A 20873-nucleotide genomic window follows, 5' to 3' on the forward strand; every position below is an offset into this window, starting at 1 on the left:
ACGGTTCATTTTGTGCACTAGTAAAAAAAAAACATATAACTTTGTCTTGAATATGAATTTTTTATTTTTTTTAAAATATATTTTTCACTAAAGAAGGGTTCGGTGAATGTGCATATGAAACTGGTGGGGTTCGGTACCTCCAACAAGGTTAAGAACCACTGTTCTATAGTCTGTAATTGGAAAAAAAAAAATTAAAATCTTTGTAAAAGCCCAGGCCATGCATGATCATGTGGCCCCCCTAGTGGTTGTGGCCCCAAACAACTGCATAGGGTGTTTATGCGACTGATTATAAGCCCCTTCAAAGAATCTGCTATTTAAAAGCTATCACACATAAAGAGACAATGCCTAAAGATTGCTCTTTAATGAGGCGGCTTGCTTTGTATTAGCACAATCAAGTGAAAGGAAAGTGGTGGATATGCAAAAATGATGACCGGGCCTCCTTTGTGGCGGCCACATTGCTTATGAAGTCTAATGCAATCATAAATTGCGTGCTCCGGCCAATCGGAGAGCGGGAGAAGGCGGCTTGAAAGGAAGCCATGAGGAGAACTTTGTTTGGCTTCATTGTTGCGCCTGTCAGGCCCGAGAGGGGCGTAGGGGGGGGGGGTCTGCTGCTATAAAGCTGCTCTCCCCACAGAGCAGAGCACAGAGGACTTAGCAGACACTTGACACGCTCCTGCTTTAAAGACACACGGGAATATTCCAAGTGGGGACCATGATGATCCCAAGCGTCCTCGCGCCTCCCGCCCTTTACCCGGGCCTGTACCGGCCGACGATGGCCGCCATGCCGATGCCCCACCACGCCATACCCGCCACCGCTTTCCAGACCCACTCCAGCTTTCTCGTGGAGGACCTACTGCGGATAAGCCGACCCGCGGCCTTCCTAAACCGGACCGCGCAGCCCGTCTTCGGCGACGGCGCTTCCGCCACCTCCGTGACGCGGGACTCCTGCTCGCCCAAAACGTCGAGCGGCAAGGACCCGACGTTTCTCAAGTTTGGCGTGAGCGCCATCCTCGCACCGTCACCAAAGACACGTAAGTCGACGGGGAAAAGTCCAGACCGTCCTTTTACGTCACTTCCGGTTTTTTTTAACATCATGTGTCTCCACAGCGTCCTCACCCCCGACAGTCCACAGCATGCACTCCAAGAGCTTCCATGTCCCGTGTTTTGATGGAACCTTCCACCCCTTTTTCAGGACGCCTTACTTACCAGGTAATCATATTTCTTTAAAAACATTAACTCATGCGATTAATCGCAAAAAATGTGGCGTTATTCATGTTTAAATAAATGTCCCCTTTACCTTAACTGTGAGAGACTCTGAGAGATTCAGTTACTTCAAAATAAGACACTTAGTAGTGACATAGCGATACCAGATCTTTATGCGCTGATATCAAGTCTCAAATTGAAATATTGATACTTTTGATACTTGGGGTTTTGGAGATAATGTATAGTATTAACAGGAACAGCCTGTAAAGGCAGGGGTGTCAAACTCATTTTAATTCAGGGGCCACATGGAGAAAAATCCACTCCCAAGTGGGCCGGACTGGTAAAATCCCGGCACGATAACTTAAAAATAAAGACAACTTCAGATTGTTTTCTTTGTTTAAAAATTGAACAAGCAAATTCTGAAATTGTACAAAACATAATGTTGTTGGGTTTTTTTTACACTTTATTTATTTTGTCCCCTTTCCCTTAACCGTGAGAGACTCCGACTGGTTTACAAGCTGGCAAATGTCCCTTCAAAATAAACCCCGACACTTAGTAGTGATGTGCAGATCGAAATTGACATACCGACACCGCTGATACCAGATCTTTATGCGCTGATATCAAGTCTGAAATTGAAATATCGATACTACAACAAGCACATTCTGAAATTGTACAAATCATAATGTTGTTGGGGTTTTTTTTTTACACTTACATGTTGCGATTAATAGAATTCTATCTTTATTTGTCCTTATTTATATTTTCTGAATAAATGATTGGTGTGAATTTTCAATCCAACAAGATTAAAAAAATGATATCAAAATCAAATTACAGTATGTTATTTATGTATTTTGATCATTTTCCTCGACTGATGTACTAACATCATGTGGTTTATTTTGTACATATGTAGCATCATCTACAAAGATACAAAGAATTGCTAGTGCGACATCCAGTGGACACATTTAGAACAGCTGTTCCATTCATTCAAAAATTTCAGGTTAATCTTTATACTTAGCAAACTCATCCCGCGGGCCGGATAAAACCTGTTCGCGGGCCTGATCCGGCCCTCGGGCTGTACGTTTGACACCCCTGCTGTAAAGTAACTAAATCACTCAGATCAGGTGTAAGAAAGTGTTTCTTAATTAAAGGACCAGTGTTGGGCCGCGAGCGCCCCCTAGAGGGCCGCCAAAAAATCTGTTCCTCTGCAGTGTAGCGTATTGGCAACAGCAGTACACAGTTGTGATACACTCTTCCACCACTTGTGGCAGTAATGACAATCTCAAACAGAAGAAGTCTGGACCTAAAGTCATGGAGAAGTTTAAGCGCAAAAATTATGACTCAAGTGGTGAAGCAGCAACACTTGAAATACACTATTATTGTACATTTTACCAGACACTATAGGTATATTTGCACAAAGTATCAGCATCGGGATGGTATCGCGGACACTCAAAATTTTACCCGGTATCGGATGGTAAAGAAAATCGATGGTATCGCAATTATCACTACCCGACAGGGTTGTAGATAAAGTTACCAAGTTGTGAGCAACAAATGATGTGGATTCAGGTGAAACATGTTCCTATACAAGTCTAGAATCCTTTAAATTTAAGGCCTGCATAATATGTCTTAGATGCTAGCCAAATCTCATAGAAAGTCTTAAAAATGACTATGAAAGGTCTTACCAATAACAACGTTAAATCGGGTGCAGGACTTCTGTGACGTAAAGCCATCGTAGAAGGCAGCGTTAGTAAACATAGCAGTAAAAGTAAAAAGTTGAACCTTTGGGGACAAGTCCATGTCAAAAAATGCCAAAAGTCAGTATGGATTTGTATTAGATCCTACATTTTTGTTGTAATGGTCTTAAAAAGTCTTAAATCTGACTTGTTGAAACTTGGAGACCCTAATAAGTGACAATAAAATTACTTTGTGTCTTGAAAGTTCATTTGGATTATGCTAGCAAGTAATCTACTGCAATTAATAGTAATTAATTCACAAGTGTGATTAATCTGATTTAAAAAAAAAAAAAAATCATTTGACACCACTAGAAAATAGACTTTGAAAGGAGAAATAATGTCCGTTAACAAATTCAGTGCTACGACGATTAATCGATTAGAAAAAAGCATTGATTTATAATTTGTTGATTCAATGAATCGTTTGATGAGTAACCCATTGAAAATCGGGACGTTAAATATGCGGACATAGTTTCTGCAGAGTTTCTTTCTTTTTAATTAAAAAAAAAATGTTAAAAGGCTGAAATTTGCTCTTGCATCACATAGCTTGCGGTGGCTGTGATTGGTCGGCTTTTTAGTACGTCGTTTCGACTCGTTAAGGAGTCGCACGGCCCACCTTCGTGAATGTCTTCTCCGCTTTCTAATGGACAATAAAATGAACCGTTCTTTCAAATGATTAGTTTCAGTTCCGACAGCGATGCGAATGTCGCTTGAGTCGCCGTTGTTTTCAACCACTTCGTACAGGACGCCATTAGCGAGTTGGGGGAAACACTGCCCTCTGGTGTATTGGAAGAGAAGTCACGCGGAACTGCTGTCAACCAATCAAACTACAGTGCGATTCCAATGTTATGTGCATTTATTTAAATAAAGGATTCTAAGTATTTTCCCTGATATGAAGTGTGTTTTATCCGATTACTAAAATAATGGCTAGCTGCAGGCCAATTGCCAGTGTTACTGTTGGCCCTGGCCTCTGCCCAGACCCACCCACCTCCTAATTAATCAATTATCCCAAATCGTCACGCTCTAAATTTGAGGCGGGGTGGCCATTTACAGCTCCCCCCCGAGCTTCCCATTGGGGGGCGTTGTTTTGGTATTTCCCCCCCACCCGAGCCCGAGTTTTCCCACAGAGCCCGGGGGGCCACCGGCCGGCACTGGCTGCCAACAAAGGTTTTCGGCACCGTGACCAATTTGGTCAGCTCCCACTGGTTGAACCACCCACCCTGGATAGTGACTTTTACCAGTCATGCACTAATTTCCCCATTAGGCGCTATTGAGAGATTTCAATATTCTCACAAGACCACATAGAGCGGCCTTGTCCCCGGGACCTGACGGGGGCCACGTGAGCATCGCGGCCAGGTGGGGGTCCGATCGGAACCACTCTGTGGCGTCAAGGTGTTGATTGTTTAAAAAAAAACAGAGGTGTCCAAAGTGAGGCACGGGTGTTATTTTCATCTTGCATTTTGCAAAAAACAAAACAAATTTGATATATTATTATGCTAATTTGCTCGTTCTAAATGTGTCCACTGGATGTCACACTAGCAATTCTTTGTATCTTTGTAGATGATGCTACATATGTACAAAATAAACCACATCATGTCAGTGCATCAGTCGAGGAAAATGATCAAACTACATGAATAACATCCTGTAATTTGATTTTGATATCATTTTTTTATGTGATGGATCCCAAAAGGGACAAGCGGGAGAAAATGGATGGATGGATGGATTGAAAATTCCCACCAATGAGTTGACTGATGAACATTATCACATCATTTATTCAGAAAATATAAATAAGGACAAATAAAGATAGAATACTATTAACTGCAACATGTAAGTGTAAAAAAAACAACAACATTATGATTTGTACATTTTCAGAATGTGCTTCTTCTATTTTTAAACAAAGAAAGCAATCCGAAGTTGTCTTTATTTTTAAGTTATCGTGCCGTGATTTTACCAGTCCGGCCCACTTGGGAGTGGATTTTTCTCCATGTGGCATACACTGGATTGGTTTTAGCATCTTTTATAAAAAAAAAAAACACACCTTTTCCGCCCCTCATCCGTATGCAGACCCTTTTAGAAAAGTTCGGACACCCCTGACTTCCAGGCGACATAGATTACCATGCCCCTCCCCCCTTCTTGTTTGGGTGTCCAAGGTTGGCCCAGGTAAAATTTTTTTAATTAACTCATGATTAGTTATGTTATGTTAGACATTATACCAATTTGCTTTGTCAGCTATAACACAAAGCCAAGCTGTGGATGTCATATATTGGCCCACATTAGCTTGGTTTTAGCATTTTTAATCCACAAACTGTATGAATAATTTACATAAGCTTTTCCATATACATGCGACTGATTAGCATTAGCGATTTTACATGGCAATTTCAACACCTCCAAATTTAGTAATCAAAACTACAACCCCAAACAGCTGGTGTGTAATAAGTACAATACTTACGGTATGGACTATTTATAGGACGCAACACAGGACCACACCGGCACAGTCGCTTACATGGCAAAGACTACTTCCTAGCGAGGCAACACACCGGAATTGCAAGGGCATGCCAAGTCTACTATACAGGTGAAATGCAAAAAAACTGAATAGGGTTCATTTATACCAGCAATTACATTTCCAAAGTGAAACTAATATATGACTTAGGCTCATAACATGCAACTCGAGATATTTCAAGACTTATAAAAGTTTGACATATTTCACTTTATATGTAATGAGTTTATATCACATATTAGTTTCCCATTTGAACTTGGATTGCTGAAATCAATGGAATTTTACACCATTTTCTAATATTTGGGAGTTATAATACTTGCAAATGAGAAAACAAAATAAAACAAATGAACAGCACAGTTATACCGTATTTTCCGGAGTATAAGTCGCTCCGGAGTATAAGTCGCACCGGCCGAAAATGCGTAATAAAGAAGGAAAAAAACATATATAAGTCGCACTGGAGTATAAGTCGCATTTTTTGGGGGGAAATTTATTTGATAAAAGCCAACACCAAGAATAGACATTTGAAAGGCAATTTAAAATAAATAAAGAATAGTGAACAACAGGCTGAATAAGTGTACGTTATATGAGGCATAAATAACCAACTGAGAACGTGCCTGGTATGTTAACGTAACATATTATGGTAAGAGTCATTCAAATAACTATAACATATAGAGCATGCTATACGTTTACCAAACAATCTGTCACTTCTTATCGCTAAATCCCATGAAATCTTATAAAGTCTAGTCTCTTACGTGAATGAGCTAAATAATATTATTTGATATTTTACAGTAATGTGTTAATAATTTCACACATAAGTCGCTCCTGAGTATAAGTCGCACCCCCGGCCAAACTATGAAAAAAACTGCGACTTATAGTCCGAAAATTACGGTAATCAGCTCATTTTAAATATTACATACAAAATGAGAATGTATTATCGGACAATTATAATTGATCAACACACACAAAAGTACTGAAAATTGGTACCGTTGTCGACTCCCAGGTACCGGACATTGGCACCGTATCAGTTCGAAATACCTCTGACTTACAGGCTGGATAGATTACCATGCCAACCCCACCTTTTTTGCCCTCTCTGGTGTGTAAGCGGGCCAATCAAGGAGGCAAAATAAGGAATAATCTCTTAGAAAAGTCTATAAAGTCGCTTTCATTCAGACAAATCATAATGGCGATGGAGTCCTTTTATGGGCTCGGCTGAATGGGCCCACAAAGCAACTCAGCGTCTTCAATAGCTTTTCGTGTTCATTTAATGAAAATGATTTGAGGGCATGAAGAAGGGAGGGTGAGGGGGTGTGGGGGGAGGGGGGGGAGGGGGGTTCACCCTCTACACTCCCCCTTCTAGGCATCAGTATTCTGGTATGCAGTTGTGTTTAGTTTGAAAGTGTAAATCTCCCTTTGTGCTCATAATATATGGCCTTCGCCGCCTGTCCAGAGTCTTTTCTGTGTTAGTTCATTACTACACAATTACCGTTCACGCTTTATTAACTCCTCTATCCGCCCTCTTAAAGGAAACGCTGCCTCTTTTACATACCAATGCCACCGGGGAGCGGCCAAATGTGCTAATTAGTCACCTCACGCCATTTCACTCCAAGCTGACACCCATAGCGCCAGCACAATAATGCCATTCAATTAGCGCCCATTCAACGGGGGTTCTCATATTTACGTGTTGTTGGTGTCTTCCCGCAGCGTCTTCGTCAGCCGTGCCCATGCCGGGAACCTTCTCGTGGCCCCTGGCCGCCCGAGGGAAGCCCCGCCGGGGGATGCTGAGGAGGGCGGTGTTCTCCGACGTGCAGCGCAAAGCTTTGGAGAAGATGTTCCAGAAACAGAAGTACATCAGCAAGCCGGACAGGAAGAAGCTGGCGTCCAAACTGGGCCTGAAAGACTCACAGGTAACAACAATCAACACTTGAAAACTACTACTTGACCAGTCTTGCTAGATTAAATGCAGTTATTTAAAGAATTGTACCGTGATTCCACCCTCTGAAATAGCAATGATTCTAAAAATGCCATAATGTACATCCTGCACGGTGCCTTTGTGACGTTCATGAACGAATCGAGTCTTTTAAACGACTCTTTTAGGTCGCAAATAACGAGTTAATCAGAGTCCAAAATGCTTTTGTTGCCGTAATGTAGGACAATTTCAGCACCATCCTGCACTGTGCCTTTGTGACGTTCATGAACGAATCACGTCTTTTGAACGGCTCTTTAAAGTTTGCAAATAACGAGTTAATCAGAGTCCAAAATGCTTTTGTTGCCGTAATGTAGGACAATTTCAGCACCATCCTGCACTGTGCCTTTGTGACGTTCATAAACGAATCACGTCATTTGAACGGCTCTTTTAAGTTCGCAAATAATGAGTTAATCAGAGTCCAAAATGCTTTTGTTGCCGTAATGTAGGACAATTTCAGCACCATCCTGCACTGTGCCTTTGTGACGTTCATGAACGAATCACGCCTTTTGAGCGGCTCTTTTAAGTTCGCAAATAATGAGTTAATCAGAGTCCAAAATGCTTTTGTTGCCGTAATGTAGGACAATTTCAGCACCATCCTGCACTGTGCCTTTGTGACGTTCATAAACGAATCACGTCATTTGAACGGCTCTTTTAAGTTCGCAAATAATGAGTTAATCAGAGTCCAAAATGCTTTTGTTGCCATAATGTAGGACAATTTCAGCACCATCCTGCACTGTGCCTTTGTGACGTTCATGAACGAATCACGCCTTTTGAGCGGCTCTTTTAAGTTTGCAAATAATGAGTTAATCAGAGTCCAAAATGCTTTTGTTGCCGTAATGTAGGACAATTTCAGCACCATCCTGCACTGTGCCTTTGTGACGTTCATGAACGAATCACGCCTTTTGAGCGGCTCTTTTAAGTTCGCAAATAATGAGTTAATCAGAGTCCAAAATGCTTTTGTTGCCGTAATGTAGGACAATTTCAGCACCATCCTGCACTGTGCCTTTGTGACGTTCATGAACGAATCGAGTCTTTTAAACAACTCTTTTAGGTCGCAAATAACGAGTTAATCAGAGTCCAAAATGCTTTTGTTGCCGTAATGTAGGACAATTTCAGCACCATCCTGCACTGTGCCTTTGTGACGTTCATGAACGAATCACGCCTTTTGAGCGGCTCTTTTAAGTTCGCAAATAATGAGTTAATCAGAGTCCAAAATGCTTTTGTTGCCGTAATGTAGGACAATTTCAGCACCATCCTGCACTGTGCCTTTGTGACGTTCATGAACGAATAACGTCTTTTGAGCGGCTCTTTTAAGTTTGCAAATAATGAGTTAATCATAGTCCAAAATGCTTTTGTTGCCGTAATGTAGGACAATTTCAGCACCATCCTGCACTGTGCCTTTGTGACGTTCATGAACGAATCACGCTTTTTGAGCGGCTCTTTTAAGTTCGCAAATAATGAGTTAATCAGAGTCCAAAATGCTTTTGTTGCCGTAATGTAGGACAATTTCAGCACCATCCTGCACTGTGCCTTTGTGACGTTCATGAACGAATCAAGTCTTTTAAACGACTCTTTTAGGTCGCAAATAACGAGTTAATCAGAGTCCAAAATGCTTTTGTTGCCGTAATGTAGGACAATTTCAGCACCATCCTGCACTGTGCCTTTGTGACGTTCATGAACGAAACAAGTCTTTTGAACGACTCTTTCAAGTTCGCAAATAATGAGTTAATCATAGTCCAAAATGCTTTTGATGCCGTAATGTAGGACAATTTCAGCACCATCCTGCACTGTGCCTTTGTGACGTTCATGAACGAATCACGCTTTTTGAGCGGCTCTTTTAAGTTCGCAAATAATGAGTTAATCAGAGTCCAAAATGCTTTTGTTGCCGTAATGTAGGACAATTTCAGCACCATCCTGCACGGTGCCTTTGTGACGTTCATGAACGAATCACGTCTTTTGAGCGGCTCTTTTAAGTTCGCAAATAACGAGTTAATCAGAGTCCAAAATGCTTTTGTTGCCGTAATGTAGGACAATTTCAGCACCATCCTGCACTGTGCCTTTGTGACGTTCATGAACGAATCACGTCTTTTGAGCGGCTCTTTTAAGTTCGCAAATAACGAGTTAATCAGAGTCCAAAATGCTTTTGTTGCCGTAATGTAGGACAATTTCAGCACCATCCTGCACTGTGCCTTTGTGACGTTCATGAACGAATCACGCCTTTTGAGCGGCTCTTTTAAGTTCGCAAATAACGAGTTAATCAGAGTGCAAAATGCTTTTGTTGCCGTAATGTAGGACAATTTCAGCACCATCCTGCACTGTGCCTTTGTGACATTCATGAACGAATCACGCCTTTTGAGCGGCTCTTTTAAGTTCGCAAATAATGAGTTAATCAGAGTGCAAAATGCTTTTGTTGCCGTAATGTAGGACAATTTCAGCACCATCCTGCACTGTGCCTTTGTGACGTTCATGAACGAATCAAGGCTTTTGAACGGCTCGTTTAAGTTCGCAAATAATGAGTTAATCAGAGTCCAAAATGCTTTTGTTGCCGTAATGTAGGACAATTTCAGCACCATCCTGCACTGTGCCTTTGTGACGTTCATGAACGAATCATGCCTTTTGAGCGGCTCTTTTAAGTTCGCAAATAATGAGTTAATCAGAGTCCAAAATGCTTTTGTTGCCGTAATGTAGGACAATTTCAGCACCATCCTGCACGGTGCTTTTGTGACGTTCATGAACGAATCAATGCTTTTGAACGGCTCTTTTAAGTTCGCAAATAATGAGTTAATCAGAGTCCAAAATGCTTTTGTTGCCGTAATGTAGGACAATTTCAGCACCATGCTGCATTGTGCCTTTGTGACGTTCATGAACGAATCACGTCATTTGAGCGGCTCTTTTAAGTTCGCAAATAACGAGTTAATCAGAGTCCAAAATGCTTTTGTTGCCGTAATGTAGGACAATTTCAGCACCATCCTGCACTGTGCCTTTGTGACGTTCATGAACGAATCACGTCTTTTGAGCGGCTCTTTTAAGTTCGCAAATAATGAGTTGATCATAGTCCAAAATGCTTTTGTTGCCGTAATGTAGGACAATTTCAGCACAATCCTGCACTGTGCCTTTGTGACGTTCATGAACGAATCAAGGCTTTTGAACGGCTCGTTTAAGTTCGCAAATAATGAGTTAATCAGAGTCCAAAATGCTTTTGTTGCCGTAATGTAGGACAATTTCAGCACCATGCTGCATTGTGCCTTTGTGACGTTCATGAACGAATCACGTCTGTTGAGCGGCTCTTTTAAGTTCGCAAATAACGAGTTAATCAGAGTCCAAAATGCTTTTGTTGCCATAATGTAGGACAATTTCAGCACCATCCTGCACTGTGCCTTTGTGACGTTCATAAACGAATCACGCCTTTTGAGCGGCTCTTTTAAGTTCGCAAATAATGAGTTAATCAGAGTCCAAAATGCTTTTGTTGCTGTAATGTAGGACAATTTCAGCACCATCCTGCACTGTGCCTTTGTGACGTTCATGAACGAATCACGTCTTTTGAGCGGCTCTTTTAAGTTTGCAAATAATGAGTTAATCAGAGTCCAAAATGCTTTTGTTGCCGTAATGTAGGACAATTTCAGCACCATCCTGCACTGTGCCTTTGTGACGTTCATGAACGAATCACGTCTTTTGAGTGGCTCTTTTAAGTTCGCAAATAATGAGTTAATCAGAGTCCAAAATGCTTTTGTTGCCGTAATGTAGGACAATTTCAGCACCATCCTGCACTGTGCCTTTGTGACGTTCATGAACGAATCACGCCTTTTGAGCGGCTCTTTTAAGTTCGCAAATAATGAGTTAATCAGAGTCCAAAATGCTTTTGTTGCCGTAATGGAGGACAATTTCAGCACCATCCTGCACTGTGCCTTTGTGACGTTAATGAACGAATCACGTCTTTTGAACGGCTCTTTTAAGTTCGCAAATAACGAGTTAATCAGAGTCCAAAATGCTTTTGTTGCCGTAATGTAGGACAATTTCAGCACCATCCTGCACTGTGCCTTTGTGACGTTCATGAACGAAACAAAGCTTTTGAACAGCTCGTTTAAGTTCGCAAATAACAAGTTAATCAGAGTCCAAAATGCTTTTGTTCTTTATTGTTCTGATATATAAAGTAGTTCAAGCCTGAAAACACCAGGTAAGGTAGTATGATTTTTGTATATTATTCATGTTTATCATGTCCTATAATTTGTATTTATACTTTTTATTCTTACCTGGGTTTTTTTCTTTACTGTTTGAATAAATACGTTTTGTAGGTAAAAATAACTTCAAAATAGTGTCTATAACAGAGGTGTCAAAGTCAAGGCCCATTCTTTATTATAGCCGATGCTTTTTGTGGCCCTAAAAAAGACTATGTTTGTGGCCCTATTTTGGTCTTTAATATTACTTACATATTTATTAATATTAGTCTTTTGATGGTCCCCCATTCACCCTAAACTTAAAGCCTTGTTTACATGCACAAAAAAAACCCTGTTTTTTTAAATAGTCAAAAATTGCATATAAAGTAGCATGAATGTAAGTTTTAATTATCATACAACCTGTCATTATTCACTCAAATATAATAATAAATATGTCAAATGCCTAAAGGTAATGGCAATCATATTATTTATTGTCATACACCTGCTGGGGCCACGATTCATTCTAAACCAGGGATGTCAAAGTCAAGGCCCGCGGGCCAGATCCGGCTCGCGTATAAATTATCTAAGGCCCCCGGGATGATATTTGATTAGTATTAGATCCAGCCCGCAGGCCACAGTCGCCTGCTGCTGCTTTGGCACGCACCAATACTCCACCAGTGTTGGCGCTAGGAATTTTGATGGGGTCCCAGGGTACATTTTTGGGGTTCCCTACTTTTTTGTAAGCGTTTTGAAAACAAATGATAAATGTATGCATTATGCTGTTATATCTCACATTCTATATTGTGTTTTGGAAAAAGGTTGTCATAAACGTTACTTGATTCATTTAAAAAAATAATACAAAAGAAAACACGTTTTTATGCATATGTAAATGTATTCAGTTATAAAGATTAATTCACTTTCTTCTTTTCTTCATGGATCTAAACTCTACCGCTGCCTGTATTTTTTCCCTATATTTTTATTGTAATATTTTCAGAATGTGTTTGTTCTATTTTTGGCCAAAGTAAGACAAAAAAAATAAAATTTGAAGTTGTCTTTATTTTTTTAGTTTTAATGCCATGATTTGAATTTGGCCCCTGAGCTAGAATGACTTTGACACCCCTGTTCTATAAGAATATGGCACCACCTTATGGAATGTCCACAATGAAAACAACCAAAAAAATCTAATTGAAGTAAATATTATTATTCTAATCTTATAATTGCTATCAGGGTCTGTTTCCTCGATTTAAAGAAAAAACTGTATTAACGAGTACGGCTCCTCAAGATCCGGGTCCCGTAAAAGAGCCATGAATCCCATCTCGACTACGCCTGATGTTGATTTTTACAGCCACTGGAGGGCGCTGTTCTGCCAGTGACAACTTCTTTCCCCAACAGCGATTATAGTTTATTTGAAAGTAAACCTGCAGTAAAGGCATGTATATAAAGCGTTGACCTCACTCTTTTTAAGGACAAAAACCCAGGCACCGTTTGGAGCGAGCGGGGTGTTTCCTCCGTTTGCTTACTTCACCAGCCAGGGCTTCCCGCCACAACACAACTGTCGCCGGCAAATGACGTCATTATTACACCAACACTGAGGCATAAACAATAAATATTGAAAAAATAAATTAAAATAAATAAACAATAAATATTTTCGTACTATAAATAATTAAATCAATTAAACTTTTTTTTATTTATAGGCAGTTCTGGTCAGACGGGTTTTCACGGGACACATTTCCGGTGGGTTTTTTTTGTGGCTGCACTAAGAATCCCCGGATGTTGGCTTACTGCTCCGTTGTTGATCGAAAACATTTAACTGCAGTCAAGAGTTTTTGGAAAAGTAACCAAAAGTACATAAACATTTGATTAATTGAAAGAAAAATGTAACATTATGTGCTGACAATTATTTTTAAATGTAATGCAAATCGTTTATTATTGGAACGCGATGATGTACATTTATTTTGGGAGATCAGAGGTTGGCTGAAAGATTCAAAAATATAGAATAAATTACATTAATTTTTTAATTTTTTTTATAAAAATAGCAAACTAAAACATATTATTATGTTGCGAGCCAACTTTGTTTTCTAGAAGTAAAACTCAAAAGCTGACTTTGGCTGAATGATTTCTAATTATTAACACGATCTTGGAAAATGGTTAAATGTAGAAAACGCCCTAAAATTATTACCTTTATTGGAAGAATTCAAGTTATTTGAGATAATCCCAGTTTTATATTTATGTAATGTATAGTATTAACAGGAACACCCTGTAAAGCAGGGGTGTCAAACTCATTTTAAATGGGGGCCACATGGAGAAAAATCTACTCCCAAGTGGGCCGGACTGGTAAAATCACGGCGCGATAACTTAAAAATAAAGACAACTTCAGATTGTTTTCTTTGTTTAAAAATAGAACAAGAACATTCTGAAAATATACAAATCATAATATTGTTGTTTTGGGTTTTTTACACTTACATGTTGCGGTTAATCGTATTCTATCTTTATTTGTAGTTATTTATATTTTCTGAATAAATGATGTGATGATGTTCATCAGTCAACTCATTGGTGTTAATTTTCAATCTATCAAGATTAAAAAAAAATATATCAAAATGAAATTACAGGATGTTATTTATGTAGTTGGACCATTTTCCTCCACTGATGTACCGATGTATTTATTTATTTCTCACTTGTATCATCTTTAACAGGTTTTGTCTGAGAATTGTTTTTAATTTGGTTTATAATATCAATTGCTCAACCTGGTGTAAAATATTGGACTAAAAATATCGCATAAGAAGAGTTGGTTCATTGTTTCATGAATAAAGAAATAAAGGAGGAATACAATTTTTTAAATAAATATTTAGTCAAATAAACTACGCTACACACGCTGGAGTAACGTTTTACTCTGACATATGGTCCCGAGTAACTAGTCACATCGAGTATGTGTCATAATATCCCCCAAAATAGGTTAATTTTACGCTTCATGTACGATAATTTGTTATTTCCCGTCTGGCAACGCTGTAAATTAAAATACCCGTACACTTCATGATTTTCAACCACTGTGCCGCGGCACACTAGTGTCCCATGAGATATTGTCTGGTGTGCCGTGGGAGATTATGTAATTTCACCTAATTCGGTGCGATTTATACTCCGGAACGATTTATACTCCGAAAAATACGGTAATTTTAATCCGCAAATGAGTGTCGGTGCTGTGTAGAGCTCGGCAGAGTCACCGTGTAATACTCTTCCATATCAGTAGGTGGCAGCAAGTAGCTAATTGCTTTGTAGATGTCGGGAACAGTGGGAGGCAGAGCGCAGGTAAAAAGGTATCTAATGCTTAAACCAAAAATAAACAAAATGCGTTGAAGCTTACGGATGGCTATGCAAAATGAAACTAAAACTGAACTGGCCGCAAAGTAAACGAAAACGGAACGCTGGACGACAGCAAAGACTTACAGCGTGTGGAGCAGCAAATGGCGTCCACAAAGTACATCCGTACATGATAACAAAATAGGAGCGCAAGACAAGAACTATAACACTACACACAGGAAAACACCAAAAAACTCCAAATAAGTCACGGTGTGATGTGACAGGTGGTAACAGTACACCTACTTTGAGACAAGAGCTATAGTGATCCATGCTTGGTTATGGTTTGAGTTCATATCCAACAATTGCGAGAACGACTTTTTACCGTCAATATCGGCTGCCGAGTTTCATTTTTGTATGTTTTCTGCTGGTGGTGTGCCTCAGGATTTGTTTTAATGAAAAAAATGTGCCTTGGCTCACAAACGCTAACGATGCTAACGAGCCATCTTTTTTTTTTCTTTCCCAAAAGGTGAAAATTTGGTTCCAGAACAGGCGGATGAAGTGGAGGAACTCCAAAGAGCGCGAGTTGCTTTCCTCCGGCGGCTGTCGCGAGCAGACGCTGCCCACGAAGGCCAACCCCAACCCGGACCTGAGCGACGTGGGCAAGAAGTCGTCCGCCGAAGAAGACGAGGACGAGGAGGCTTTCTCCTCCCCGCTGGTCTCGTCTCCGTGTCTCTCCAGCAAGCACTCGGACTTTTCGGAGTCGGACGAAGAGGAAATAACAGTGTCTTAGTCCTCATTTCCCCCACGTAAGACTGTTTTGTTGATGGAAGAAGCTACCGTCCTGTCGCGTGACCCCGCCCCCTTGCAATTAGACGCCATTGTTTTAAAAAAAATAAAAAATTGAACAGCGCATGCCGGGCAGGATCAACTCCTTTGTTCCAATTTGCTGTTTTTGCACAGCTTCGTTCAATTGTACAGTGTTTTGTACAATTTTGTATGGACATTTTATGCCAAGAATATTGACCTGGTTTTACTTTCATCCTGAATAGAGTTGTTTATTGAAGGAAAAAAATGTAGCTATTTCGTTAATAATTTATATGGATTTGTTTTATACGTATGTTGTATTATGTGGTGTATATATGTTCATTTTACTTTTTTGTACAAATACCAAATAAACATGGAAACACTTTTCAACTACAGCAGGCGTGTAAAGCTCGTTTTCATTGAGAGCCTCAATAATATGTGTGTGTGAGTGTATATATATATATATATATATATATATATATATATATATATATATATATATATATATATATATATATATATATATATATATACTACCGTTCAATAGTTTGGGGTTACCCAAACAATTTTGTGGAATAGCCTTCATTTCTAAGAACAAGAATAGACTGTCGAGTTTCAGATGAAAGTTCTCTTTTTCTGGCCATTTTGAGCGTTTAATTGACCCCACAAATGTGATGCTCCAGAAACTCAATCTGCTCAAAGGAAGGTCAGTTGTGTAGCTTCTGTAACGAGCTAAACTGTTTTCAGATGTGTGAACATGATTGCACAAGGGTTTTCTAATCATCAATTAGCCTTCTGAGCCAATGAGCAAACACATTGTACCATTAGAACACTGGAGTGATAGTTTCTGGAAATGGGCCCCTATACACCTATGTAGATATTGCACCAAAAACCAGACATTTGCAGCTAGAATAGTCATTTACCACATTAGCAATGTATAGAGTGTATTTCTTTAAAGTTAAGACTAGTTTATAGTTATCTTCATTGAAAAGTACAGTATTTTTCCTTCAAAAATAAGGACATTTTAATGTGACCCCAAACTTTTGAACGGTAGTGTATATATATATATATATATATATATATATATATATATATATATATATATATATATATATATATATATATATATACACACACACACATATATATATATATATATATATATATATATATATATATATATATATATATACACACACACATATATATATATATATATATATATATATATATATATATATATATATATATATATATATATATATATATATATATATATATATATATATATATATATATATATATATATATATATGTATATATCCATCCATCCATCCATCTTCTTCCGTTTATCCGAGGTCGGGTCGCGGGGGCAGCAGCCTAAGCAGAGAAGCCCAGACTTCCCTCTCCCCAGCCACTTCGTCCAGCTCCTCCCCGGGGGATCCCGAGGCGTTCCCAGGCCAGCCGGGAGACATAGTCTTCCCAACGTGTCCTGGGTCTTCCCCGTGTCCTCCTACCGGTCGGACGTGCCCGAAACACCTCCCTAGGGAGGCGTTCGGGTGGCATCCTGACCAGATGCCCGAACCACCTCATCTGGCTCCTCTCCATGTGGAGGAGTAGCGGCTTTAGTTTGAGCTCCTCCCAGATGACAGAGCTTCTCACCCTATCTCTAAGGGAGAGCCCTGCCACCCGGCGGAGGAAACTCATTTCGGCCGCTTGTACCCGTGATCTTGTCCTTTCGGTCATAACCCACACCTCCTGACCATAGGTGAGGATGGGAACGTAGATCGACTGGTAAATTGAGAGCTTTGCCTTCCGGCTCAGCTCCTTCTTCACCACAACGGATCGATACAGCGTCCGCATTACTGAAGATTACCGATCCGTCTGGAGCCTGCGACGAATACCAAAGCTGAATTGCCAAGTACTTTCAGAAGATCTTCTAGTGGATGTGGATGTTGCTCTGAAGACAACCCCCACAGGAACCATCGCGGAGACCAACAAGCTGATACAAAGTACACCAGCGGTAATCATGGAGATGCTTGGGTACAAGGTGGGCTCGGGACATAACAAGCAGTACCCACCATGGAAGAGACTCTAGCCTTTAAATAGACTCTAGCCTTTAAATAGACCCCCCTTTTTTAGACCAGTTAATCTGCCGTTTTCTTTTCTCCTTTGCCCCCTCGCCGGGTTATTCCGGTTCCGGAGTTGGGACCCGGGGTGGACCGCTCGCCTGTGCATCGGTTGGGGACGTCTCTGCGCTACTGACCTGTCTCCGCTCGGGATGGTCTCCTGCTGGCCCCACTATGGACTGGACTCTCACTGTTATGTTGGATCCACTAGGGACTGTACTTAGAGGGGGGGTTACCCACATATGCGGTCCTCTCCAAGGTTTCTCATAGTCATTCACATCGACGTCCCTTGTGTGGGCTCTGTACCGAGGATGTCGTTGTGGCTTGTGCAGCCCTTTGAGACTTTTGTGATTCAGGGCTATATAAATAAACATTGATTGATTGATTGATTGATTGAAGGTAAAGGCAGCACGGAGAGAAGTTAGCCAGAACTGGAATGGTCAATGGTAAATCGGTTATACTTGTTGTGGAGGGGGGCGTGGCCTGCGGACCTGCAGCGAAGCGGGGTGTGCCAGTTAAAAGGCAGCAGCCGGGGAGGAGAGGAGAGTTGGAGTTGGAGTTGGAGTTGGACCGAGAGCGAGAGTGAGACTGACAGACACCAAAAGACAATTGCTGAAAAGCACCACAGAGACTATTATTGAAAAATAAACCAGTGTTCTGAACCCTGAACGAAGCTGTCATGTCGGTGATTGGTGGTCCGTGGAACCCGGAGGAAAGAGTCCTCCACAATTGTATAGCGCTTTTCTACATTCACGGTACTCAAAGTGCTTTGACACTATTTTCACATTCACCCATTCACACACAAATTCACACACTGATGGCGGGAGCTACCATGCAAGGCCCTAACCACCACCCATCAGGAGCAAGGGTGAAGTGTCTTGCTCAAGGATGCAACGGACGTGACGAGGTTGGTAGAAGGTGGGGATTGAACTAGGAACCCTCAGGTTGCTGGCACGGCCACTCTCACAACCGCACCACGCAGTACCCCAGTCCACGCCATCAACATGTACGCACTACCAGTCATCAGATACCCCGCTGGTATGGCCAAAGGAGGGGATAGAAGCCACAGATATCAAGACTAGAAAGCTCCTCACCATGCACAAAGGGTTTTACCCCAAGTCCAGCACCCTTTTTTTTTTTTACTACAACATTTGCGGTGGTTTTTATAGCATATTATTGTAAACAGAATGGAAAAATAGTACCGCTTGGATAGGTTGAAAAAATTCATGCAACTGATCTGTCGGTTTTTATTAACCGTAAAATCTACCGCTGTTGTTTTTTTGTTTTTTTTATAGGGTGTTACTATAAATGGAAGTACTGCACCAGTGTTTTTTATGGTAAAAAAAAAAAACCCTCAAAAAACAAAACTACAGAATTTTTACTGTAAAGTGTGTTGTAATGTTTACAGTGTACAATTTGATGGACGCTTTAAATTTTAAGATCATAAGTTATGCAGATATTTTAGTGTTTATTTGAAATAAGAATAAAAGTTTAAAACATATGCAAATGTACGGAGCCCCTAAAGGGACATGGGGGAATTGTATTTTTTTAAATTTTAAACAAATTTTTTTTTAGACATCTATCTCGTGCGCACGAGATAGATGTCTAAAAAATAAAAAAAAAATAAAAAAAATTTAGAATTGTTATTATTTTTTTTAGACATGTATCTCGCGCGCACGAGATACATGTCTAAAAAAAAATAAAAAAATTATTTTTTATAATTTGTATTATTTTTTTTTAGACATGTATCTTGTGCGCACGAGATAATGTCTAAAGAAAAAAAAATTTTTTAAAAATTATAATTTTTTATTACGCGCACGAGATACATGTCTAAAAAAAGTTAAATAAAATAAAAAATAATTTGTATTTTTTTTTTTTTTTTAGACATGTATCTCGTGCACGCGAGATACATGTCTAAAAAAATAATAAAAATTATAATTTTTTTAGACATGTATCTCGTGCGCACGAGATACATGTCTAAAAAAATGTATTAAAAAAAATCCCCCATGTCCCTTTAGGGGCTCCATACATTTGCATATGTTTTAAACTTTTATTTTTATTTCAAATAAATACTTACATGTCTAAAAAAATAAAAACAATTTTTTTTATAACTTCATAAAAACTTTCTCGTGTTCATGAGAAAGTTTCTCGTGCGCACAAGATAGTATCTCGTGCACGCGAGATACATGTCTAAAAAAATAATAAAAATTATAATTTTTTTAGACATGTATCTCGTGCGCACGAGATACATGTCTAAAAAAAATTATTAAAAAAAAATCCCCCATGTCCCTTTAGGGGCTCCATACATTTGCATATGTTTTAAACTTTTATTTTTATTTCAAATAAATACTTACAAGTCTAAAAAAATAAAAAAAATAAAACTTTTTTTTTTTATAACTTTATAAAAACTTTCTCGTGTTCATGAGAAAGTTTCTCGTGCGCACAAGATAGTTTCTCGTTATTATATTGTTTTTTATACATCCCCCCCCCCCCCCAAGTCCCTTTAGGGGCTCCGTACAAATGCATGCACTGTGTGTATTTAAAAAACAACAACATTTAGTCAGAAAAGTACTTTATTAACAGAAATTATTTCCAGGCTTTCGCGGGCCACATGGAATAATGTGGCTGGCCAGATCTGGCCCACGGACCTTTAGTTTGACACCTGTGACCTACAGTAAGTGTCGGTTTGAAGTAAACACTCGGGCAAAATCCAATCATAAATATTTTTTTTTTAATAGAATCACAATAACTTAAGACTAGAACAGTGATATCAGATTCTCAATGACAAACGGCACCAATGTGCTCTGTAAAGAGACTGTACACAAAATACTCATTTTCAAGTATTGTAACAAATCAGCTAGAAAAGTGTCGTCCCCCCCAAAAAATGCTATTTACAAAGTCATGTTACAGCAAAGAAGGCTAAACATTCGTTGAGCTTGCGAGTCATAAACCGACAAACGAGTTAAATGCTTCAACAACACGAGTCAGTCGCTTTGTGCTTATTATACAAGGACCCACACACACACACACAAACAAGTTCCAACAAACTCACAAAGGGGTTCATTTGTCTTGTTATAAAAGCTTTTTTTGGACGCTGAATTT

General features: G+C 39.6%; 1 protein-coding gene across 1 annotated transcript; it reads left to right on the forward strand.

The window, feature by feature from the left end:
• The first annotated feature begins 581 nt into the window (after nucleotides 1–581).
• On the forward strand, nucleotides 582–16027 carry dbx1a (developing brain homeobox 1a). The gene is made up of 4 exons (XM_062033403.1): nucleotides 582–1031; nucleotides 1108–1209; nucleotides 7126–7328; nucleotides 15365–16027. The coding sequence occupies exons 1-4, from the start codon at nucleotides 713–715 to the stop codon at nucleotides 15626–15628; spliced, it is 888 nt and encodes a 295-aa protein (XP_061889387.1). The 5' UTR covers nucleotides 582–712; the 3' UTR covers nucleotides 15629–16027.
• The last annotated feature ends 4846 nt before the right edge of the window (nucleotides 16028–20873 follow it).

The sequence above is a fragment of the Entelurus aequoreus genome, linkage group LG02, assembly GCF_033978785.1.
Source record: "Entelurus aequoreus isolate RoL-2023_Sb linkage group LG02, RoL_Eaeq_v1.1, whole genome shotgun sequence".
In the NCBI taxonomy this organism is placed as follows: Eukaryota; Metazoa; Chordata; class Actinopteri; order Syngnathiformes; family Syngnathidae; genus Entelurus; species Entelurus aequoreus.